Consider the following 25,999-nt stretch of genomic DNA (forward strand, 5'->3'; position numbering starts at 1 on the left):
GGGGGCCGAGCCAGAGATTTACTTGCGGCTTCTTGCAGACATGCGCGAAAGGTGGGGGCGGCTCCCTTCTACGTCCCTCCCCATTAATCTAGTCAGGCTTTCACTTGGCTTCTCGCAAAGTGTCGCGAGTCTTGACAGGGGAGGCCGGCCTGGGTGGAGAAACCGAGAAAGGGAGGCCGGGTGGGAAGGCGGGCCTTGCGCTAAGGGAGCGTGGCTGGCTTAGGCGGTGCTGTGGTTGGTACTTCGCTGTTGGGGAGGCTCTGAGGTCGCCCGGATCAATCTTCCCAATGGGTTATTGGGAAAATTAGCGGGTAGAAAATCTTGGGGGTCGGAGGCATTTTTTTCTTGGCTCCGCCCTCTTCCTGTTCTGCGAGCCGGGCGGCTGGCCCACCGAGGGGGAAGGGCAGCTTGGCGGGGCTGTGGAAGAGGGCTTTGCGCACGCGCGAGTCCGAGTGTGTGAGTGTTTGTGTTCACGCGCACGCGCGCGCGCTCCTGCATTTAGGAAGCCTGGGAAGGACCGGTGTGCTAGGAGATGAGCGGGGAAAGCATAGTTCCCTGTCTTTGGTACCAGGCACTCCTGACTGTGCGCTGACCCTCCCCACCCAGCCAGCAGCCTTTTCCAGAGAGGCTGTGGTCCATAGCCTCTGTTCGTTTTCACTGCAGGACCAGGCACGAAAGTAAGCAAACCTCGATCCTGAGGTCTTCCCTATTCACTCACCTTGTACTTTCCACCCCCCCCCCCCACCCTCCAGCAGAGTGTGACTAGGTTTCTCAAGAGTTTGCATGAAAGGGAAATGCGTTTGAAAGCAGAGGAAAATAGCTAGATCGTAAAAAAGTCAGTTCGTTTTGATGAACACTTTTGCTCTGCTTACCATGTGCTTTTTGAATGTGGATTGTCTATTCAGTATAAGGTTTTATTAGCGAAGCAAGGGAGTTTTAATAAGAAAAAGTTTAAAAGTTTCTCCTTCCCAGCTTTGTGAATGGTAGCAACTAAGATTTTCTGTTCTACATGGTAAACGACAGTGGTGTTTCAAAAGCCAAGGGGGAAGAGTGTGAATTTGGGTCCTTATCCTAATGTAAAGACCCGATATGCAGTTGTCTTAGGAGATGTTTTTTATATTTGGGGCTTTCCTTCTGCTGTCACTCCTCTTTCCTGTTAATTCTGGCTCACCTCAGCCTTTTTCGGAAGTCTTGAGACTTTTTGGAGCGAAGCCCAAAACTACCGACTTGGGTTAGTTTGGGGGGTTGTATGTGATTGATGTCAATTAGCAAGAATCATCAGAAGCGTATTTGGAGAGTGTTAATCATTTGTTACGTTTGGTATAATGGGAGGTAATCAAGTACGGTTATTTGTAAGCATTTTATCCTGACAGTCTTAAGTTCATTCAAAAAGCCAAAATTTGTATGGCCTATGACTGATAGAGTGACAGCTTAATATGGGGTAGCTTATCCCTCGAATTGATAGTTAACTTTCTGGTCATGACCTCATTAAATCTTATCCTTTGTTGGATAAATTTCTTGGATTATTCATGTTCCCTACCAAAATTTTTTGAGGAAAAGACATTAATTGGCAACAATTTAAGGATATTAAATGTCATGTATAAGACCTTTGGCTAATATATTTTATCCCTTACAGGTTAAAACAAAATGAAGATTTTTTCTGAATCTCATAAAACAGTATTTGTTGTAGATCACTGCCCTTACATGGCAGAATCATGCAGACAACATGTCGAGTTTGATATGCTGGTGAAGAATAGGACCCAAGGAATCATCCCTTTGGCCCCCATCTCTAAATCCTTGTGGACTTGCTCAGTAGAATCTTCTATGGAGTATTGTAGAATAATGTATGATATATTTCCTTTCAAAAAACTGGTGAGTGTGAAGTACAAGAAAAATGATTTGGGGGGATGGATTTAACTGCCTGTTACATTTTTTTACGTAAGAATTTACTATAGATTTGACTTAAAACTGTATACTTCTTTTAAAAATGTGGTATTTAGAACTCTTCTTCGGGATTAATATGTATATGTAATTGGGGCCAATAATAACAGCTAACAGTTAATGGCGCATTTACACATACCAGTCATTTCCAAAGTGCTTCATATTTATGAAATCCATTAATCCTCACAACAGTCCTAGAAGGTAGCTACTCTAATTACTGGGACAATATTCAAAGTATATAATAACCCGAATAGAACAGGCACTGACCACTGAGAACTGTTGCTGGCCTAAGCAGAAGGGATGTGGGCTGTGAGCAATGTCAGATGTGTTGGTATGTACCATCTGAATATCAGCCTTGTTTATTATTGCCAGTTGGAGATGTAGAAACTGAGGTGAAGACAGGAAAGTTGTCCTGAGTCACACAGCTAGTTAGACACAGAACCAGAATTTGAAGCTAAACAGGCTGGCCACTTACAGTGTTTGTGAATACACGCTAAACTGCTGCAGGATTTGGCTATTAGAAAGAAATGCTGTTAAGAATGCTAAGCAGAATTTGTTTTTATCTACAAGAAGAGAGATTGAGGATTGATAGATTCCAAATATGAAAATTACCTTCAGATTTCATCATTTCAGCTATTTTATTTTGGGAGAGTCATTTGGTTAGCCACAAGTGGATGCTTTGCTTTGTCTGATTTGGAGCAGCCTGGTCTGGGACCTAGCCATTTCTTAGACTGGCACAGGCAGGGCATTAACAGTAAGCCTGAACATAAAGAATCTATATATTCATATATATTCCAAGTTAAATATAAGCCGTTTTTAGTCCCTCTGTAAATTGTGCATTTTGTAAGGTAAAAAAAAATATGAAAGGAAGGTTAACTTGTCTTTTAGGGTGCAGGCTTTGGTTCAAATTCTGGCCTCATTAGCTACCACAGTGTGACCTTGATCATATTGCTTAATTTCTCCAAGCCTGGTTCTTCCCATGTAAGCATAACACCTACTTCCTATGATGTAAGATTTCAATGAGATAGTGTAACCGAAGTGGCTAGTAAAATATGTCCCTGTCAGGTAAGGCTTAGGAGAGAAGGATCCTTATCAAATTTCTTAGGGGTGCAAAACTAGTTATTTCATGGATAGTAGGAAAAAAGATCATGGATTAGATCATATAGTCCAGAGGAAAGAAATAATTTCACCCTCTTTCAAAAGAGAACATTCGTCATTTTATATATTTTCTAATATATCCTTACCAGCATTATCATCTTCCTTGATAGTGTTTTTTTTTGTTTGCATTTTACTTTAGAATAAAGTCCAAATGCACTGTTTTGACTTTCAGTGCCTTTTGTGATATGGCTACTGCCTGTTTCTCTGAGTTTTTCTCCCATCCCTTTGCCTGTTCTGACCTTTTCATCCTTTTGAGGCCTTTGCATTTGCTGTACCAGGAATTCTCTATCCCTAGATCTATTTATGGGTGGTTTCTTTTGGTCATTTTGGATTCCCCTCAACTGCCACTTCTATAGAGAGCCCTTCTCTGACCACCCAGCCTAAAGTAGCTAACCAGTTTCTTTTTTCATAGCATTTATCTCTCACTGAAATCATCTTGTGCATGTATTTGTTTATATTCTTCCTGCCCTCTGTCTTCCCACTACCCCCCAAACCCCTGGCTTTCCCCACATTGTGAGTGCTGCAACTTTTATTCATCACTATATTCCCAAATCTCCAGTGCCAAAGATAGCACCTGGCAGATACTAGGCGTTCTAGAATCATAAAGTGAATGAATGAATCAGCAAACCAGTGCTAGGGACTGCATTTTATTTTAAATATGATGTGATTTCAGTGGAATTGGATGTGAATACTAATTCTGTCTTTGAAATCTATCAGGTGAATTTCATTGTGAGTGACTCTGGAGCACATGTTTTAAATTCTTGGACTCAAGAAGACCAAAATTTGCAGGAGGTATGGTTAGGTTTTGAGCTGTGGCCATTTTTGAAAATTATCTGAATGTGGTAATACTTTCTTGAAAAATGATTTAAAAGGATTTTTTTTTTATCACTATAGTATTTGCACATAGTTTTAAAACACCAACTGATACTAAATGGAAGCCAGCTATCTTCCTTCCAGTCTTTCCTGTTTCTGAAAGCAAACTTTCAACTCTAACTCATCTGGTATTTACTTCCATATTTCTAAATAACAAATTTTTATTGCTATGATAGAGTTCTCAATTTAAACTTTATTTTTTATCATTATTGTTAGTGAGGATTTAACTTTTATATTCTCTGCCACTCATGCCCCTACACCTCCCTTCTTCCCTTCATTTTCTCAATGTTGTTATATCAGAATTTTTGTTAATTCAAAATTGCGTATTTGCATTTTAATATCTACATAAAGTGTTACTGCTAAGTTTAAGTAGTATATGTAGTCACTTCCTTTCTCTCTGCCTCTCTTTTTTAAGGTTTTATTGAGATGTGATACAGCACTGTTTAAGGTGTAAAACAATAATTTGTCGTACATATTACTTCCTTTCTTCTGTGACTCTGTTTTTTCCTGCAATGTATCATTTCCTTTTTTTTCTTAATTTGCTCAATTTTATGTATATCTGTTGCTGTTTTTCCTCATGTTTCTATAGAACTTCTCAATATTTTTATCATAAATGTATCAGAAATTTAGCAGCTTGGTTTTTTTGTCTTGCGAACTTTCTTGGAGCACACAGTCTTTTGCTTCAGTTTTAACTGGCTGCTTTATAGGTTTGGTGTTTTCTAAACATTATTTGTCCAAGAATATTGGGTTTGCGATATATTATGTTCTTTGCTTTGTTGAATTGGATGGAAGACTTCAGTTTACTGGTTTCTTTACTGATGAAGATGAGAGACAGATATTAGTAAAATTTTTGAATACATTGTTTGAATTATTTTATGTTAAAATTTTTTGGTTAATGGTCGGTCTTCAGTGGAAATAATCTCATCTAAATGTGTTTTAAATGAAACATTTTTAAAGAAAATGTGTTTATCCCAGTGTTTGTCTTAAACTGTTATGATGAGTACCATCGTATATGTAAACATACCTAATCCTTTATTCTTTTGAGGTAACTCATTCAGGCAGCAGGCTTTTATTGGTTGGGCTTTGCATTTATACCACTCCAAAACGCTCTTTATTCTTTTTTTTTTTTACTTGAAAAAATCTTAAGGATTCTGTACATTCTCCTTGCATTTTCTTTTTGAAATGGCCTGTCTTTTTGCTTTACTTCTTTCAAGAGGTACTGTGAAAGAAGCTTGAAGCCTATCTAGTTGTATATGAAAAAAAAGTAGAAATTGGTATAAGTTTTCCTTACTTCACCTCTGCAGTGCAGTAAAAATTGTGCATCTGATAATGGCACATATAGCAATGATAAGCGAATTGCTACTCCTCTCTGCCTTCTGAATGTGAAGGCACATTGTATCACACTGATTGCTTTTAAATTGTGAACAGAAGGGGAAGCTCTAGTTCAGAAGGCAACTGTATAGTAGCTCACTGGTGTTGAAGATTATATGAAATAATTGACATGTATAAATTATATATAATCTTGTCTGTGTTAACACATTTAATGTTTAGCTTTGGTTATCCATGTCACACTTTTTCCCTAGTTATTGTGAACAGTCATGAGTAACAAGTGAAATGGATCGAAGACAGATTTGGGGGCTAGAAGGATTTAGATGTCATTTGCTTCGACTCCTTCGACTGAAGGAATTGAGGCCCAAAGGGGCTAGATGTTGTTTGACTTCTATACCTGGGTCCAGGGCTCCTTCTGTTACAGCACATAACTCTGTCCTATACATCTTAAATTTTATCACCAAAAATCGTCAGACTTCAGGAGTTTGGGTCTGGTTTTTGTTGGCTAAATTAAATCAAGTTTGGGAGTATTACACTAACATGGGACAGGTTACATTAGTATTTTCACTTTCAGGTTAGGAGGAATTGACCAGGGTCACACAGTATTAAAAGGCAGAGCCAGAATTTCAACCCATTTTTGTCAGACCACAAAAGTTTAACTTGCTTTCTGCTACTTTCCTTAGGACCACAAAAATCCCTCCCCTAAAAAGCTACTTTTTATTGAGCTTTTCTTATGTACCAGAGACTTTACATAGTCATTTATACACAGTCTTTTTTCTTTCTTTTCTGATTACTTTTTATGAATAGGTAATACCTATATAGTTTAGAAATAAAATTTACATACATACACATGTACATATGTAATATGTGTTAGTAAAGGGTAAACCTTGAAACCTTTCCAACCCACCCCCTGCCTCATTGAGTGTGCTAGATCCTGCTAATACCAACTTTGCATTCAGTGGATTTGACATCTGCCATGGTGGGAATATTTTATTTAACCATAGATATTGGCAAACACTACAAATTAGGGGTTTCCCCCACTCTTTGGGGAGCTGACTTACTAGCACATCACTATTCCTGTCCACCACTGTTTCTCATGGCTTATTCCAGAGTGTTTTTATGCATATACAAAGCAAAGTCCTTCCATTTTGTCTTTTTCAAGATTGTTTCAGCCATTTTCAGTCCCTTGCAATTTTGTCTGAATTTTAGAATCACCTTGTCAGTTTTTACAAGGAAGTCAGCTGGGATTGTGACAGATTATGTTTAATCTGTAGTTCAGTTTGAGTAATGTTGCACTTTTACAATATTATGTCCTCCAACCCATGAACATGGGGTGTTTTATATCATTTAGGTCTTTAATTTCTTTCAATGTTTTTTAGTTCTCAGGAGTGTAAAATTTGCATTTTTTTTGTTGCTATTATTCCACAGTATTTTATTCTTTTGATATTATTATATTAGAATTGTTTCCTTTATTTTCAGATTGTCCATTGTAAGTGTGTATTTGTTTTTGTGTATTGATTGTGTATCCTGCAACTTGCTGGACTTATTATTTCTAATAGTTTTTTAGTGGATTCCATATGATTTTCTACATACAAGATCACATCATCTGAGACATAGAGATAATTTGACTTCTTCCTTTCCAATCTGGCTCCTTTTATTTCTTTTTCTTAATTGCCCTGGCTAGACCCTCCAATACAGTGAGGGATAGAAATGATGACAATAGACATCCTTCTTCTATTCTTGATCTTAGAGAGAACACAGGTAGGCTTTACTGTGAAGCATGATGTTATCTGTAGGTTTTCCTAGATGCCATTTTCTGCTAAAGGAGGTCCTTCCATTTGTAGATTGTTGAGTGCTTTTATCATAAAAGGGTCTTGGATTTTGTGAGATGCTTTTTCTATGTTTACAAAGATGACCATGTGATTTTTAAAAATTGTGTTGGTATTGACATTAATTGATTTTCGGATGTTAAGTCAACTTTGCATTCCTGGGATAAGTCCCACTTTGTCATGGTGTATAATTCTTTTCATATGTTGCTGGATTTGGTTTGCTAGTTGAGGATATATTGTTGAGGATATTTGTGTCCATATTTATAAGATACACTGGTCTGTAGTTTTCCTGTGATGTCTTTGTCTGACTTGTACATACTCTTGTCAACATAATTATGTTCCCTTTTGCTTAGCTAATGGCAGCATTAGCTGCTGTTGGGCCTCCCAATCCCCGAGCAGATCCAGAATGCTGCAGCATTCTGCACGGCCTCGTTGCCGCAGTGGAAACCCTGTGTAAAATTACAGAATACCAACACGAAGCTCGAACTCTACTAATGGAAAACGCAGAACGTGTTGGAAATAGAGGACGAATAATTTGCATCACTAATGCAAAAAGGTGAGACATTAATCACAGTAATTTTTTCACTGAGGGAGTTTTAATGTCTTGTTGCAGTTTTTATTTAAAAACACAGGACAGCACGTTAGCTGTTAAGCATATCTCAGGTGGCCTAATACGGAAGCTGTATTTATCCAGTTCTTAAATAAAGAGTCATTTCAATGAAAGCTATGTAGATTGTCATCATGTAGGTTAGTCTGACTTTTTTTCCTCACTAGTTTTTTAGCTGGCTGTTTGGAATTGTGAATGAGCACGCTGACGACCGTCCTCACGAAAGTAATTTTAAGTGCCTGTAACAAGATACTACAGCTAACTAGTGTGTTTAAGTTTGTCTCCTACTGTTTATTTTTGTTCTTTTTTTATGCTGCAGTGATAGTCACGTGCGAATGCTTGAGGACTGTGTCCAGGAAACAATTCACGAGCATAACAAGCTTGCTGCAAATTCAGATCAGTGAGTATAATCATAAGTGAACTACATATCCCATTTTACAGTCACGTATTTCATTGTAATTACTCCAATAAGTTCAATAGTAATTGGTAGTAGTCCCTTTAATTCTCTACTGGCTCTACTAATTAGTTAAAAAATGTATGTTTGATATGTACGTGGGGAAAACAAATAAGCAAACATTTAATGAATCTAGGTTAAGGGTGTATGTGTATTCATTGAATGGTGCTTTTCCTTCAGCTTTTCTGTAGGTTTGGAAATTTCAAAACAAAAATTTTCAAAAATTAAAAAAATTTCAAAATAAAAACTTCTCGCATTACAAATCCTATGTTCCTAGAAACAACCATTTATAGGCAGTGGTTAGTATTGCCTGACTTTGTCCTTAAAAATCATTAGTAAAAGGGAAACAAATGTATAATATATTCATTTTCTCTGTTGTAGTTACCTACTGAAAATTTCCCTGATTATAAGACATTTTCCTTATTTTTCAAGCAGACAAAGTATCATTTGTGCATTTGAATTAGATTCATATATTTACTGAATGCCCATACAAGCACAGCAGTTATACAGTCTTTCTAAATATTTAGCTTTTGTGTTAACAGTAGTATCTGCTTATAGTATTGGTGTATTAAACTCTTAATAGTCTGCCTATCTGGTTTCTTTACATACTATGTGTTCTTATATCCTAAGTGAAAAGTTTCTCTTTAAGTCTCATGCAGATTCAGAAGTGTGAACTGGTTTTGATACATACTTACGCAGTTGGTGAAGACAGCCTTGTGTCTGATCGTCCTAAAAAGGAGGTAAGTGCGGAAGTAATGGAAAAAAAGATCATTGTTATATATTAATAAATGCTGAGAAGGGTTAGCATAAAAATGGTCACATTGCCACCAAGACTATCTGCCAAGAAGATATTTAGAGTTCGCAAAGCCATCTCTGTAGCAAAACACCTAGGTTGGTCTTCATGTTATAATTGTAGATTTTAAAGTGTTTTCTGTTTTGCTTGCCTATTAAAGTTTAATTAAATGTGTTGCAAAACCGTACATAGTTTGTATTGTTCCTAAAATTTCAATTACTGTAATGGATTCTAGTTGTTTTAATAACTTTATTGTATAAAAATCTTTTTTTCCTCATTAGAGGAGCAATACATTTTTTAACAAAAATAGACTCCAATAACAAATTAATTTTACCTATCCAGAGGATAAAAAGCTAAAGCTAATTTTTAATCTTGCTTTATTTTTTTAAATAAATTCAAACAATTTTAAAGGAAAAAATGAGTCTTTTGACTTTTAAATGGATTTGCATCATCAGATGTTCTCCATCAGTGGTCTGTGTTTAGAAATATAGATGTATGTATTTAATTATATTAAACATGTATGTTCTTATGTTCTGGTTTTTCTCTTAGCCTTAGTTAATATAAACAGGTGAAGTATTATAATTTTTTATGGTTAACTGGTATTTTTAGGTCTTTAGTTCTTTCATTGTGTTTTTAGGTGGTTTTCAGTGAAAGGTCCCTTTTTGTTAACTTTTTTCTGCCTCTTTTGATAATGTGGCAGTTTGTTGGCTTTACTTTGTAATAACTAAACATTTATTTATAATATATATTATGCCCTGGACTGAGTAAAGGTTGTTTTCTTGTCATAAGTAACTTTTGGCTGCCTGATCACATTTTTCACATCTATTGGTGAAATATGTTTGTGGCAATTTCCATTATTCTTTATAATAAGCAGTTTTATCTGCAGGTGTTTTTCCTCTCCATAAGATTACTTATTTTTCTACAGTATTTCTATGGGCCATTTCAAATCCATTTTGTATATAGATAAATAGAAGTAAAAATTATAAGTTAAATATTTGAATCAAAGACGTGCACTCTGAGTTTCAAGAGGAAAAGGACTTTGCCTGTTTACTGCTGTATCATCTAATAGCTTGTATAGTTTGTGGCATATAATGTACCAAGTTCTGCCTAGTACCTGTCTGTTGAATGAATAAATGTATGAACATTTCTTGCTAAAATAATGATCATAGTTAATTTATGGGCTTTTTTGCTTTTTCTAAATTCCAAGAAGTAAAAATATTTAATTTTTATAGACTGAAGTAAAATATCTGACACCAGGTCACAATGTATTAATGTTTTATTATTATTTTTATATATATACACATACTTTTTTGTAGTTATCCCCTGTTTTAACCAGTGAAGTTCATAGTGTTCGTGCAGGACGGCATCTTGCTACCAAATTAAATATTTTGGTACAGCAACATTTTGACTTGGCCTCAACTACAATTACAAATATTCCAATGAAGGTAGGCAGTACTTTTTTCTTGCTATTTTGAAATCTCTGCTTTGCTTTTTAAATATTTGTTTGACATGTATTATTTATTTTAATTGAACCTTAACTTTTTCTCCCCGTATCATATTTTCTGTTTTGCTAGCCCACATTCAGTGTCTTTGACCAGGTCAGTACATAGTGAAAAGCAACAAGAAAGGATCACAGAACAAAATTCTGTTTTTTTCTTTCCCTTAAGAGTACTATATATTAGCTTTTTTGTTTTTAATTATGTACTCATTATTTTCATCAAAATATAATCTCTATCTTAAGTGATTACTTTTTCTGTGATTCTTTTCCTGGCGGTTATGTTATTAGATTTTACTTTGTGCATTCTAGTGGATCTTTTATTTCCTGTATTTTTGTTCTTGCCCATCTAGTGTGAAGGTGTTTGTAACTAATAGGCCTGACCAGAGAAACATAGCTCATAGTTTTAAAAAAGTTTATTATGCTGTAGTTGAAAAACCAAATATGTAAGTTTTATGATTTTACTAATGGATTTCTTAGGTACCTATTGCTACCTGTTTACTTCCATTATGTCATCATTAAGTTGTCTAGGACAAGCACAGTTTTAAGTCCCAATTCCATTGATTTGCCGCCATATGATGAACACTGAATTTCAGGAGAAATATAACCTGTGCATTATTAATTTCCTCCTTATACCAATGGCTGGCTCTTTAGTAGAAATTGTGGCCTTATCCAATCGAATGGTGAGGATGCAGAAACTATCAAGTAAAATAGCATAATATATTTTAATAAATGTAATTTCATGAGTTACAAGAAAAATACTCTGAGGCTGACAGATACCTTGTTTTTTAAATTTGATCATATTTGTGTGTGACTGGTGTGACCCTTTCTTCAATCTTTGTCTTTTCCCTGTAAACTGAGAATTATTGAAGTTCTTATTTACTAATTAGTGAAAACAAGTTAGTAAACTTGCTTATTAGTCTGTATTTGCTATTTTATATAACTGGTGTTGCTAATTTCCTATAGGTATTTAAAGATGCTATTTCCTTCTTTAAATAACTATTTCACTTTTAATTTGTATAAACGATGTCAATTTCACTTATAAAATGTATTGGCAAGACAATGCCTTTGGAGTAAAAAACTCTAAAATTCTGGAAGAGCCAGATATGTTAATTCTGATGTAATGTAAGAAAACTCATTAAATACTTTATTACTTCTATATAGCTAGTAGTTTTTAAGTAGAGTTCATTTTGCCTTGGAAAACTGTTGCATCTTTAAATAGATTAATTACTGAGCAAACTGTCCCACTATCATAGTTAAATATTGTTGGGTATATTTTACTTCACTTTAAGTAAAAAGCAAAATGAGTAATAACTTCATTATTTTGAAAATAAAACTAAATTATTTTAACTTTTACTTTAAGGAAGAACAACACGCTAATACATCTGCCAATTATGATGTGGAACTATTGCACCACAAAGATGCACATGTGGATTTCCTGAAAAGTGGTAAGAAAAGGGCAGTGACAAGTTTTATTGTGTGAGATCAAACATATGAAAGCATTGTAACAACTTTGAGAAGTTTGTCAGTAAACAAACCTGATTGGCTGTGGTCCATCTCTTTCCAAACTTATTCCACAGCTCTGACTGTCAATGGCCATGGAACTAGTGTTCTGTAGAATTTACTTTGGGAAACACTAGGCTTCTGGAACAAGTACCGAGTGCCAGTACAGTCATGTCATAGTTTGTCTTTTGCAAGCACATCACTCTGGGAAAGCAGGAGGAACAAGAACTGACTTGAAAAAGTGATGGAGTTCCAGCTTGCCTGAATAAACATCAGTTGTTATGAAATCTAAATTTGTTTGTTTTCTTCTAAAAATTATTCAAGTCAGTAGGTCTCCTCACCAAAATAATGATTTCTGCAACTGTATTAGCATAACTTGGGAGAAGATTCTGGCATTAGTAGATAAGAGTTTTAGCAAAAGCTTTGCCACCAGCTAGCAAGCCCCATATGTTTCTAGACTCGAGTTTGCATGCTTTAATAAAGATGCTGGATTAGATGAACTGTAATATTCCATCCATTCCTAAAATTCAGTGAAATTGTCTTAAAGTTTTGAAGTTTGGTTAAATATTTTCTAACGTCTTCTATGAAGTTGATGTCATTAGAGAATTAAATGGTTAACTTTGGTCATGTTTTATGCATCTTTTCTGACATTAATACCATCAACCAATCATAACATTTGTTCGTGTATAAGGAATCTTGAAATTAACCTAATATAAATTTCTAATGTGAGAAAAACTATTAAGATAGACCTATCTTAATGTTTAACAGAGGAATGTAAAGAACTTGTTTCTGAAAATACGGTGTTTGGAAATTAAATCAGTAACTGAGTTAATACCAAATTTTAAAATACTTTGAAACAGAAAAATGTTAAAAATATTCTTTGTGACACTGAATATTTCTCTAAGATAGTAATTGACCTGCTGTCTGTGTGACACAAGGGCACCCTGTGTAAGTGCTGTAGTAGCACTGCGGGTAGGGTGTCATGGGGTCATGAGGGCTGCATGTGAGTATGCCTCCGATAGGCTAGCTTTGCAGAGATGACGTTAGACCTGGACTTTGATGAGTAGGCTTACACTTTAGCCCAGATACCTTCCCTAGGCTGCAGATCTACATCCTCTACCGCCTAATTATATCTGTTAGATGTCTCTCAGGCATCTAAAAGTCACATTTCCAGAACAACTTAGGAACTCTGCCCCCCAAACTGGTCTTCTTCTATTCCCACTCTTAGTGAATGGCTGGCTCTGTTGTCAACCCAGTTGTTTAAGGCAGAAACCTCCGTCATCTTTGAGAAATCTCTCTATCATTCTTCATATCTAGTCCATCATCACATTTTCTTGATTTTTTCTAAGTGTCTCTCAAATACATTCATACAGCTGCATCTCTACTACCATTACCATCTCCCTGATCCAGCCTATTGTGTTCTTATCTACTGTCCCATAGTAGCCCCCTAAATGGTCTGTCTCCTCTCGACCTGTGAGCTAGAATAGCTTTCAGAATGCTAATCCTGACCATGTTCCCCTTTATTGCTTGTGTTACCCTTTGGAGAAAGACCCAACTGTTTAACTGTGTTACCAGGCCCTGCGTTGCCTGGCCCGTTCTTTCCATTCTTCTCTCACAACGTTCTCCTGTTTCAGCCGTGCAGGCCCGGAACTTTTCATGCTTCTTCCTGTCACAGTGTCTTGGCATCTGCTGTTTTTTCCTTGCTCAAATATTCTTTCCTTCGTTTCTTTAATTTCTGCGTATCCTTTTACGACTGAAACTAGTTTTCACTTTTCAAAGAAGCTTTCCCTCGTGTCTTAGATTAGGTCAGATCTCTCTGTATAGAAGCTCATGGTACCATATGCACCTCATCCAAAGCTTTGTCAACTTTATAGTTTGTACTTGTTCATTATTATCTTATTAACATCTATTCACTCTGTTTTACTGTAGACTCCATTGAGGCAAAACATGCTCACTGTTCCATCTTTTTATATTTACTTTCTAGATCCCTCACTTTATGTTTCCCCTCATAAAGTCATTAGGATTCAGTGTAATCAGTTCATTTTCGATTCCTGAAGCTTTCTTTGAGTATTTAACCATCTTATTTTATCATTTCATGGTGTCAGAGGAGAGCAGTTGTATATTATTAAAATTAAAAAAAAAATTTGCTGTTGATTTTCAGTGCAGTGACTAAAATGCCTAAATTAATTAATGAGAAATTTGAAGATAATTGAATATTTATTTTAATCAGAGCCAGTACTCAAACTCCATTTGGTATTATTGTGGGATACTTGATAGAAATGATGTTCTCCCAGAAGTATTTTCTCTGACAGAGTTTAAACTCTTTTGGAGGAGTTAAGTAAATGATTTGCAGTTTGTGATCTATTTAGTAATGTTTCTGTGGCTTATTTTTAAAGGTGATACTCACACAGGTGGCAGCAATAGAGAAGGCTCATTTAAAGAAACAATCACATTAAAGTGGTGCACACCCAGGACGAACAACATTGGTAGGTATTGTAACCAGGTTGAAAGAGGGGCGCCTGGGTGACACAGCTGGTCAAGTGTCTGACTCTTGGTTTCGGCTCAGGTTACGATTTCATGGCTTGTGAGTTCGAGCCCCTCATTGGGCTCTGCACTGGCAACGCGGAGCCTGCTTGTGACTCTTTGTTGCCCTTGCTTTCTTACCCAGCTCATGATCTCTCTCTCTCAAAATAAACTTAAAAAAAGAAAGGAAAAAAGAAAAGAGAAAAGAATAAATCAAGAGGTCATTAAAGCGGGTATATATAGGGATCATTAGTTTCTTTTTGAATTTTTGTTCTTCATTGTTTTAGGGGCTCGATGTACATTTTTCCCCCTCTTTTAATTGTGGAAATAATTCCTTTATATTCTTTCAAATCAGTGTTTTCTCCTGTTTCAGAATTACACTATTGCACTGGCGCTTATCGAATTTCACCTGTAGACGTAAATAGCAGACCTTCCTCCTGCCTTACTAATTTTCTTCTAAATGGTAATTTTCAACATTTAATTGTTTGGGCTGAGAATATTACAAGTGAAGTTAATAGTAAGGATATGTGAAAATCTGAACTCTAGAAAGCCCTTTTCTTTAAGATAGCCTAGAACTGTTTTATCTTCCAAAATTCTTCTAAAGTTACCTAATTGTAAATACCCTTTTAACAGTTTTATTAATGTTTAAAAAAATTAGGTAACTTTATATTTTTCAGATTGTCATAAAAATTTTACTTAGCATATTTTTAAGTATTTTTAATTTTCAAATTTGGCTGTTAGAGTCTAAATTGATTTTTTTTGTTTACCTTGGCCTGTTGAATTTTAAATTGCAAAGTATATGTGGACCTCTTTTTGCACACTATACCTTAATCATCAGTGAACATTATATTTCAGTATTATGCCATATGATTCTTACCCATATGACTTTAAGTCTGTGGCTTCCTTGTGTGAAAATTAAAAAAAAAAATTGGAGTGTATTTACTAAATTTAAATTTTTAATAGCTTCTCCAGTTGATTCTTATGATCAACTAGGTTTGAAACCACTGATGTGATGGGTCAAAATTAAGCAAAATTTTATTATAAGACTATGTAAAGTCCAGATTAAATAACATTTGGTTATGTGAAATAGAAAGTCGTTATGGTAACTGTTTTGTTAAGGGAGTATTGTGGAAGTAAATTGAGACTTTGCTTTCTTCCCCAAATGTTGTGTAGCTTTTATAGCTAGAGAGTTATCCAACAGTTGTCTAACTATTCTTCTTGATGTCCAGGAGGAAACTTATATGTACTTGTAACGTATAAAGAATGTAACCAACAGTGTACCAGAGGCCACTATACTTACTTTGGAAAACTGTACAACTATGTAAGCTTTGAGTGACCAAGAAAAAGCTAAGGCTAAAATTTAGACTTTTAGGACTTGAAATGCAAAAATACTGAAGTAGCCATGCTGCTTAAAATATGAGGTTTAATCAATAAAATAAAAAATCTAGACATAAATAATAAGGAAAAAAGTAACAGCCTGTATGAGCTTCATCACTGATAGAGTAATCTTGCTTTTGACAGGTCGTTCTGTTTTATTGGAACAACCACGAAAGTCAGGTTCCAAAGTCATTAGTCATATGCTTAGTAGCCATGGAGGAGAGATTTTTTTGCATGTCCTTAGCAGTTCTCGATCCATTCTAGAAGATCCGCCTTCAATTAGTGAAGGATGTGGAGGCAGAGTTACAGACTACCGGATCACAGTAAGATTCTAATATTTATAAATTTTATGTTTTGAGCCTGTCATCATTCAGCAAATATTTATTGAGTGCTTATTACATGCTAAGCTCTGTTACAAAATGAGGTTTGGAGAAGTCGATGGCTTATTATTTTAATTAGGTAACTTTCCGCAATACTTGCTCAAAAGAACTATTTATTACAATGTAGTCTTCCTTATGTATTCAGTGTATGTCAAGAAGTATATGGGTACCATTGACACCTGGATTCTTAGGAAAGAATGGAAATTGATTTGAATATTTCAGGTGGAAGTTTGTTTTCTAGTAACTTAATGGCAAATAAAAACATTTGAATATTTGGATTGCTGGTACTTTGAAATAACACTAAATTTTTGTTATTTAAAGATATATATAAAGAAATTGTGTCTGTTTTGGGTAGAAATCCTATTCTGATTTTAATTTTTCAGTCCCCCTCTCCTCTTTTATATTTAGTACTTCGTGGTTGTCTACTTTGAGGTGGTGATGAAAATTAAATGTGATTGATATATAGGAATATACTTGGTAAATCACAGAACTGTTCTCTACTGTAGGTAATTATTCTAATTAGGCTTTTCTTTATTATTTTTATATCTTTTTTAATAAGGAGAAAATTAATAAGTATTCTTTGTAGAAAATTTAGAGAATATAGATACGGTTTTTTAATCAAAAACAAAAGATGGGGAAAATTAGTAAGGGAACTCTTAGAGAAAATAACTTTGTTACATATCACAGGAGAGAACACATCAGGGCAACAGACTAGTACATGTAATCCATACTGAAACATTAGAAAATAGTTTCTAATTTTATTTTATTTGGTTATCATTAGGATTTTGGTGAATTTATGAGGGAAAACAGATTAACTCCTTTTCTAGACCCCAGATATAAAATCGATGGAAGTCTTGAGATCCCTTTGGAACGAGCAAAAGATCAGTTAGAAAAACACACCCGTTACTGGCCTATGATTATTTCACAAACCACCATTTTTAACATGCAAGCGGTAAGTAGTAAACAGCTTTCAACCTTCCTTTTTGATTAGTTGATATGTCTTTTACAAATACCATTTTTCAAGCAAAGAATGAAATATACGAGTTTGCTATAGTTAAAGAATTAGTAATAGAAAATTGAAATGATTACAGGTTATCTCACCATGGTGATGTTTAAAATCAATTGAAGTTCTCCTTAGATGTTTTGATATTTGTTTTTCAAGACAGATTTTCTTTTTATTTCTTAAAAAAATTCTAACAGGTAGTTCCATTAGCCAGTGTTATTGTGAAAGAATCTTTGACAGAAGAAGATGTGTTAAACTGTCAAAAAACAATATACAACTTAGTTGATATGGAAAGAAAAAATGACCCTCTACCTATTTCCACAGTTGGTACAAGAGGAAAAGGGCCTAAAAGGTAGTTTTTTTCCTTTACTTTCTCTGTATATCATATTTACTTGATACAGACTGTTTTTTAAGCTAAGATTTCATATTATAATTCACATGGTTGGAGAAGTATATATACATAATACACAGGCTTACATGTATATGATTGAGATGAAATGATATAAAATATAGAATACCAGAATCAGGTACATTATAACTTAGAATTGTGTTTAATGATTCCTTTTTTATTTTACCAGTAGCAAGTGACACTTCAGTGTTACTTAAAGAGTATTTCTAAGCATGTCATTATCTATCTTTACTTCAGAGATGAGCAGTACCGTATCATGTGGAATGAATTAGAAACCCTTGTCAGAGCTCATATCAACAACTCGGAGAAACATCAAAGAGTTTTGGAATGTCTGATGGCATGTAGGAGCAAACCCCCAGAAGAAGAAGAACGCAAGAAACGAGGAAGAAAGAGAGAGGACAAAGAAGACAAATCAGAGAAAGCGGTGAAAGATTATGAACAGGAGAAATCTTGGCAAGATTCAGAGAGGTGATTTGTTGATAACATAGGACCATGGTGCCTTTTGGCACATCACATGCTGCACGTAGCACATTCAAACGGTCATTTAATAGTAGTTCACTCAATGTGGGTTTATTTCATTTTCTAACTACAATTTTATCATTCTTAATATCTGAAATATCTTGGGCGTAAGAGTTCCAGGGTTTGTTTGTTTGTTTGTTTGTTTGTTTTTACTGTTGGGACAAAGATAACATTTAATTTTTTCCTAATGAACTTCTGCAAATCCTAACGTACCATAATTGGTGTCAGTATTTGCTCTGTGTTATGAAGATCAAAAGACATGGTTTTATTCAGTAAATACTGAGTGCCTGTGATGTGTCAGGCATTTGGTATTAGACTCTTGCCCTGGAAGAATGTACAGTGGTTGTGGTAGAGACAGGCACGTAAGTCAGTGGTTACCCCGAAGCGTGGAAGGGCTCCTATACACATAGACACAGGATATCCTTGGGAGCACAGAGGCGTTTACTTCTGAAACTCTCCCTCAGTAATACACTCTCTTTCCTTAGTTTGTGAGTTGTACAGTTACATCATAAAAAGTAAAGTCTTCTAAATGAAAGAATCCTGACATTTCAGGCGACTTTGTCTTCTACCTCTTTGCCAGTAGTCAGGAGAAGATCCAGGTAAATATTATAATGGCAATGTTAGTAAGTCTCTTAAAAACAAAACAGAACTTACTATGGAAAATTTCAAACATATGTAACAACAGAACAAACAGCTACTCATTAATTTTTCACAGTTCACGGGCAGATCTCATTTCATTTCTGTCCACAGCCGTTCACCTCATCCACACCACCACTGTCCCTCCCACATGGGAGTATTTTGAGGCTAATTCTAGAAATCCTATCATTTCAACCAAAAATAAGCAGAGCATTTTATTCACTTTGACTGTAGTTCATTTTCTTTCTTAGGGCTACTGAACTTCTGAAACAGAATCACCTCACTTTAGGAAGAGTGGGGGGAAATCATCTCTTTCAGACCCCACCAATCTTTATGTATGTTCAAAGTGTTTCTGTTCTCTGATGAAACTCAAAATGAGCTTGGAGTTAAGTTCTTAATTTGTAGAACGTAAATATATTTCCACAGCACATAAACTAGGGCACAAGTAGTAGTAGACTCTCTTAATTTTATTTATAATTTGAAAGAGTATTTTGTTCCTATTTGTAAAAATCAAAATTTTGACATTTCTTCCAAAGATCACATTTCTGACCTTTTTAATTTTAACTTCTAAAATTTTCTCCCATTTTTTCATATTTTACATCCAGCTGTATTACTGAATTATTACATTGTAATGATGAAGGAAAAGGGAAACCTGTGTTTAATTCATTAAGTTCTCTTACCTGATTTTAGGTCGAGGTTTATCTTCTGATTAGTTTCTAGGTTCACTTTGTGAGACCAGCTATCTTTTACTAAAACCAGTACACAAATCTAGCTTAATTATTGAGCCATTTAGATTTCTAAAAATTCAAACTTTCAATTTTATCATCTGTCCCTCTAACAGATTAAAAGGAATCTTGGAACGTGGAAAAGAAGAGTTGGCCGAGGCTGAGATCATTAAAGATTCACCCGATTCCCCAGAACCTCCAAACAAAAAGCCCCTTGTGGAGATGGATGAAGCTCCACCAGTAGAAAAATCCAAAGGTAGGGTGGAGCTGTGGTGGATGCTGTGTTTGTGAACACGTTTCCAGTCTAGTTGTGTTTTCTGCGGTGTCGTTTAATGTGTCTATGTGAGGAAGAGCTACTAACTGTTCTGGATGTCGTCGGGGAGATTGTCTGCACATCCTTGGAAAATGTAGGCAGTAAAGGTATTTGTTGACATTCATGAAAAGGTACTGTCATACCTTTGTTAATGAAGCCTATGGAAAGTAAGCACTTTTACTATAAAGTCTGTGTTTTAAAAAATTTTAATTCTGTAAACTTGAATTCACTTATGTTCTTGACTCTATACTAAGTGTGCTAGGTTTACTGAAGACCAATTCTCTTCCCCAAACTCCTATTAGGGAAAGCTCTTATATTACCCATCTAGAAGATGGTATTAAGTGAGTTTCAGTAAAGGTATTATAAATATTTTCACTGTAAAAAAAAGAAAATAAGCCCACACTTTTCATTTCATTTTCTCTCTTATTTATAGACTGAAATGCTTCCTTTCTTCTTGAAGGAATTCTGGATAACAGAGTTGTGAATTGGGTTTGGGAGCTCCCGAAATCATTGTAGGCTTTAGTTGTCTTAAACTAGATTTAGGCCTTTTAGGATAAATGGCAAATAGATAAAAGGACTGTTTGGTTTCTTGCCACTATGCCTCTCCTAAGGCAATAAGACCTGGGGCCTGGCACTTACTGTAATATTGCACTTACTGGCAGTTTATCCTAGAGAGAAGCCTTGTTTGTTTTTATATACTCCTTCTGTAGTGTGTGTGTGTATAGTGATACATGTAAATATTCCCTTTTCATTGATTTCTTTGGAGCCAGAAAAAGGGTGATCTGATCATATTTGCCTTTCAAGCATTTGCCAGAGTTCCTGGGAAGTAAATAAATGTCTTGATAAATTATTCTATTTTTCATAGGCCAAAATAATGCCACTGTGGATTAAGATGAGAAATTTAGGCTTAATCTAAACAGTGCTTCAATGTTGCTTGGAAAATAGAACTCCAAAACTTAACTTTTTGGTGGCAAAAAGTTGCAAGCAACCAAAACACTGTTAGTAAGAAAACTAAATGATGGTATGTCCATCGGGCAGAATTTATATAGCCCAAGAATGATTTTTGCTACAAATGCCCACTGTTCCCTCTTGCTAATGTGTATTATTCAGATTTCAACTTAAGCAAGTCTTTTTTCAAAAAGGACTTCCTTGATCTCCATTCATAATTAAGTTAGGTGCTTCCATTGCACCCCAGGATTACACTGGGGCGGCATTTATAATGAGTCCTGCATTGACATTGCTTATTGACATCGTGCCTCAGCTACTAATTGGAAACATTTTAAAGGATGGGTTTTTATTTTTTAAGTAGGCTCCATACGCAGTGTGGGGCTTGAACTCATGACCCTGAGCTTGAGCCTCATGCTCTACTAGGAAGCCTGGGTGGCATCAGTTGCTTGAGTGTCTGACTTCGGCTCGGGTCATGATCTCGTGGTTCGTAGGTTTGAGCCCCACAGCAGGCTCTGTGCTGACAACTCAGAGCCTGGATCCTGTATCGGATTCTGTGTCTCCCTCTCTCTCTGCCTCCCCTGCCCCCCTGATCAGAATCTCTCTCTCTTAAAAAAAACAAATAAACATTAAAAAAAAAAAAAGTCTCATGCTCTACTAACAAAGTCAGCCAAGTGCTCCAGTCCTGGGATTTTAAAAAATTTACTCTTAATATCGCTACCACTCAGTGCAGTCCTGGCCCATAGTAGAATTTCAATTATTTGATGAATGAAGGAATGAATGAATGAATGAGGTAAAGAAAAGAAGCAGGTTACAAAACCATATGTACCATTATCTTCATTTTGTTTTTTAAAAAAAGTTTATATACACACATACACCTGCTTGTCACTTTAAATTAAATAGATCCCTGATGCTTCACACGCTGGTAACACCATATAGAGTGGCCCAGCTGAGAAGCAATGTGGTTTCAAATCGCTGTCTTCAACCCTTCTAACTTTCCTTTCAAGGCTGGTACTTGAAATTTGCTTTTTCTTCCATTCTGTTTTACAACTGAAGTCACATGTCTCTTTTGAGCAGCAACATCTATAGGCCTTTTGTTATATACTTCAGTTTCATCTGTTTTGGAAAATGACTTCCCAGTACTCTCCAAAGTGAATTTTGTGCCTGATACATACTCTGCACATAAGGTTGGGCAATTCCAAACATGCTTTCTAGACTGGGTGAAAATCTCTTCAGCTCTCTTTGTACGATAACAGAAAATCCAAAATGAAATTTTATTGATATAAATTAGCATTGAAAAAAGACTAGAACATTTATAGGTGTGAGAGCAGTGATATTACGGGTGGTTTTATTTTCTCCTTTATATGTTGTTTTCTAAACTTTAATGAACATGTGTTTTATAATGAGAAAAAATATTTTTGTTAGTTTTGGAAAACATGCAGTAAGTTTAACTTTTTTTGGTGTGCAATTTTGTGAGTTTAGACAGTGTATACAGTTGTATAACAATTGCACCGCAGTCAAGGCATAAAACAGTTCTGTCACACCCAGAGATTCTCTAGTCCCTCCCCTGTGTAAGCACCCTACACTCGCCTTGCACCCAACCCCTCATAACCGTTGGTGTTTTCCTTCCTATGATTGTGCCTTTTTCAGAATGCTATAGATGTGAGATGATAAAGTATGCTGGCTTTTGAGGTTGGCCTGTTTGATAAAGTGTAATCTGTGTTGTGTGTTTGTCAGTAGTTTTTTTTTTATCCCATTGTATGTGACTAGCTTTATTAGAATCTGCCAACTCATTTTTCCAAACTGGCTGTATCATTGTGCATTTGCACCAGCAATTAGTGAGAGTCTGGTTGTTCTGTATCCTCAACAGCACTTGCTGGGTTTTTTTTTCCTCCTTTGGTAGGTATGTAGTAGTGTTTCACAGTGGAATTAATTGCAGTTTCCCCATGACTGATGATGGTGAGCTTCCTTCCATTTGCTTATTTTCCATCTGTACAGATTTCTCTAATAGAGGGTTCATTCAGATATTGTGGTTCTATCTAAACTGGGCTGTTTAAGAGTTTTTTGTTGGATTTTGAGAATTCTTTATTTTTTCTGGATACAATTTCTTTGTTGGATATGTGGTTTCCAAGTGTTTTCTCCCAGTCTGGTTTGTGTTTCTAACAGTGACTTGCAAAACAGAAGTTTCTAATTTTGATGAAGTCCAATATATCAAAAGTTTTTTTTATGGTTGTATTTTGGTGTTATCTATAAGAATCTTTGTTTGCATTGCCCAAACTCAGAGGTTTATCCTTACATATTCTTTTATGAGTTCTGTTTTTAGATTTTACATTTAGGCCATGATCCATTTTGAGTTCATTTTATTTTTTCCATATGGCATAAGATATGAGTCAGAGTTCCTTTTTTGTGTGTATGCAATGTCCCAATTGTTCTGGCAGCATTTGTTGAAAAGGCTCTTTTTTTCTTCATTGAATTGCCTTTGTATCTTTATCAGAAATCAATTGATTTGAGATGGGGGAGTCTATTTCTGTTTTGTTTTGTTTTCTTTAGTGTTCCATTGGTCTATGTGTCTACCCTTTTGCCAATACAATACTGTCATGATCACTATAAGCAGAGGCTTTTTAAAAAAATTTTTTTAGTGTTTTATTCATTTGAGAGAGAGAGCTGGGGAGGGGCAGAGAGAGAGGGAGACACAGCATCTAAAGCAGACTCCAGTCTCTGAGCTGTCAGCACAGAGCCTGACGCGGGGCTTAAACTCATGAACTGTGAGGTCATGACCTGAGTCAAAGTTGGTCACTTAACCGACTGAGCCACCCAAGCGCCCCTTCACTATAAGCAGTCTTTATATCAGGTAGTGAGTCATCTTTTTTCTACTTTTCAAAATTGTTTTAGCTGTGCTAGTGCTTTCCCTTTTCAGATTATGCAGAAAAGAGATAACATAACAACCTTGAAGCTGTTATCATTTTAAAAAAGCCTGCTTGCAAGTTTGATCCTTGGTTGGCATCTTTTAAAATATTCCCTAAATGATGAAGTTATTTTGTCTTACATCTGAGCTGGACATACACTTTCCACTTGGGAGTCTGGAATTTTGGTAATTGTAGTTTGGCAGAGAATGCATTTGTGTTCAGCTCTTAATAAAAACCCAGGACTCTGAGTCTCAGTGGGCTTTCCTGGAAGAAATAGTATATACACATGGCTGCAGTTTTGCTGCTGGAGGGAGTATGCACTTGAGTTCACCCCTCACTATAGGGAGAGAGCGTGGAAAGCCTGTAAGTTGATTCTTCTGCCCTTTGCTTAGTGTATCTTTTGCTCTTACTGGTCTGGTTGTGTATCCTTACTGTGTTGCTGCAGTGATTCTTGGTTGTGACTATAACTTTGTTTAGTTAGTTGAACTAAATAAACTTTACTAAACTAAATTTGCTTCCAGCAAATTACTAAACAAGTAGCTGGTCTTAGGGACCCCTAAACATTTAGAATAAGGAGATTATATTGCTTTAATTATATAAAACGAGTAATGGAATTAAAGGTTAATTTTTTAATTTGTACATTTTGGGGCGACTTGAGTGGCTCAGTCAGTTTAGCATCCGACTTAGGCTCAGGTCATGATCTCATGGTTCATGGGTTCAAGCCCTTTGTCAGCCTCTGTGCTGACAGCTCAGAGACCCACTACAGATTCTCTGTCTCCCTCTCTCTCCGCCCCTCCCCCACTTGCACTTTTTCTCTCAAAAATAAACATTTTTTTTTAATTTGTAAATTTTGAAGTAATAAATTATACCTTTTCCCTCTTCTTTCACATGTAACACCAGGACCAGTGTCCTTATTATCTTTGTGGAGTAATAGAATCAATACTGCCAATTCCAGAAAACATCAGGAGTTTGCTGGACGTTTGAACTCTGTTAATAACAGAGCTGAATTATATCAACATCTTAAAGAGGAAAATGGGTTTGTATTATTGTAGAAATTGGTTTTGTTAATTATTGTGTTATAAGTTTAAAAAAGTAATAAAACACTGCTTGTTTGTTGTGTTCACCAATTTTTTATTACTAATATAATGAGTTGATACGTGTTACTTGTAAAGAGAAGAAATTTACCTTCTTTGGTTCTCAGTACTTTTAAAAGACTCAAATTAGGCTGATCGTAACCCTGAAAATACTTATTTCTTGGAGCATTTCATTGCTCAATGAACATCATAGAGGGAAAAATTGGGGAACACTTGCTTGATATACAACATTGTATCTCTCCAAATAATGGGGGGAAAATACTCTGCTTTTAAGTAATACGGTGTTAAGAATATTGACTTTAATTGAACAAGTCTCGAGTCTGATTATTTTAATATCCTTTTTGGAAGACCTCTTGAAAAATGTATTGGGAAAAGGAAATACATTTTTGACTAAATGGTAGAGGTTTTTTCCTTAGTTTTAAGCTTGAGGCAATATTAGGAAAAAAGTACTTTGAAATGAAACCTTGGGAAAGTGACTTAACTTCTCTGAGCTTCAGTGTGCACTTATTGAAACAGGGAACTTCAGAGAAGCAGAGGAACCCTAACTGTAGTCCTTTCTTAAAGGATGGATGTTCTTTTGTCCTGTGAATATATAAATAGTTTAATTTCGCGTGAAAGCTGGAGAAAAAATACGGGTAATTATTGAATGTTGTATTTTACCAACTCATTTTTCTCTCCTGTTTTTCAGAATGGAGACAACAGAAAATGGCAAAGCCAGCCGGCAGTGAGGAGTGACTTGAACTAAAGTTTACTATATTGCATACATATTTTGGGCAGAATTTGATATAAGTACTTTTACAGCAAGATTGTATAGTTATGTTGCCTGGACTGGTTTTTACATTTTTAAAATATTTCAACTGACTTTATCTTTTTTGTATTAATTGTAAAATTGGCACATATATCAAAAATATACATTTGAAATTTGTCCTCCCAAATCACACAAATTTATTTTATGGTAAAGAATGTTCCCTCTGGAAATGTTTTTTAAAAAATTCTTAGGCTTCTCTTTGCCAAATAAAACTATTAAAATTTCTGAAATCCAAAATATTGGAGTATTCTTTTAGAAAAAAGACAATTGATTTCATGACTGACAATTTTTAGAACTTAAAGTAATCAGGATTTTAGGTGAGATTTGCAGTATTTAACATAAACTATTTCCTATTTGCAATATATACAGTGCTGTCCCA

At 35.4% G+C, this 25,999-nt stretch overlaps 1 protein-coding gene across 3 annotated transcripts; it reads left to right on the forward strand.

Annotated features, from left to right (window-relative positions):
* The first annotated feature begins 135 nt into the window (after positions 1-135).
* Positions 136-25,783, forward strand: INTS13 (integrator complex subunit 13). Of its 3 annotated transcripts, none has more exons than XM_039240823.1 (17): positions 136-677; positions 1,637-1,872; positions 3,817-3,891; positions 7,484-7,686; positions 8,057-8,137; positions 8,841-8,931; positions 10,301-10,429; positions 11,843-11,927; positions 14,379-14,468; positions 14,861-14,968; positions 16,027-16,205; positions 17,044-17,214; positions 17,463-17,617; positions 17,912-18,142; positions 19,671-19,810; positions 24,619-24,754; positions 25,501-25,783. In XM_039240823.1, exons 2-17 carry the CDS (start codon positions 1,648-1,650, stop codon positions 25,538-25,540), a joined length of 2,139 nt encoding a protein of 712 aa, XP_039096754.1. In that variant the 5' UTR covers positions 136-677; positions 1,637-1,647; the 3' UTR covers positions 25,541-25,783. The 3 variants fall into 3 exon arrangements, with proteins under 3 accessions (XP_039096754.1, XP_039096757.1, XP_039096755.1); XM_039240824.1 differs by having other exon boundaries at positions 137-677; positions 14,879-14,968; XM_039240826.1 differs by lacking the exon at positions 14,861-14,968.
* The last annotated feature ends 216 nt before the right edge of the window (positions 25,784-25,999 follow it).

Source organism: Hyaena hyaena, unplaced genomic scaffold (genome assembly GCF_003009895.1).
Source record: "Hyaena hyaena isolate Hyena2069 unplaced genomic scaffold, ASM300989v1 scaffold_182, whole genome shotgun sequence".
Classification (NCBI taxonomy): Eukaryota; Metazoa; Chordata; class Mammalia; order Carnivora; family Hyaenidae; genus Hyaena; species Hyaena hyaena.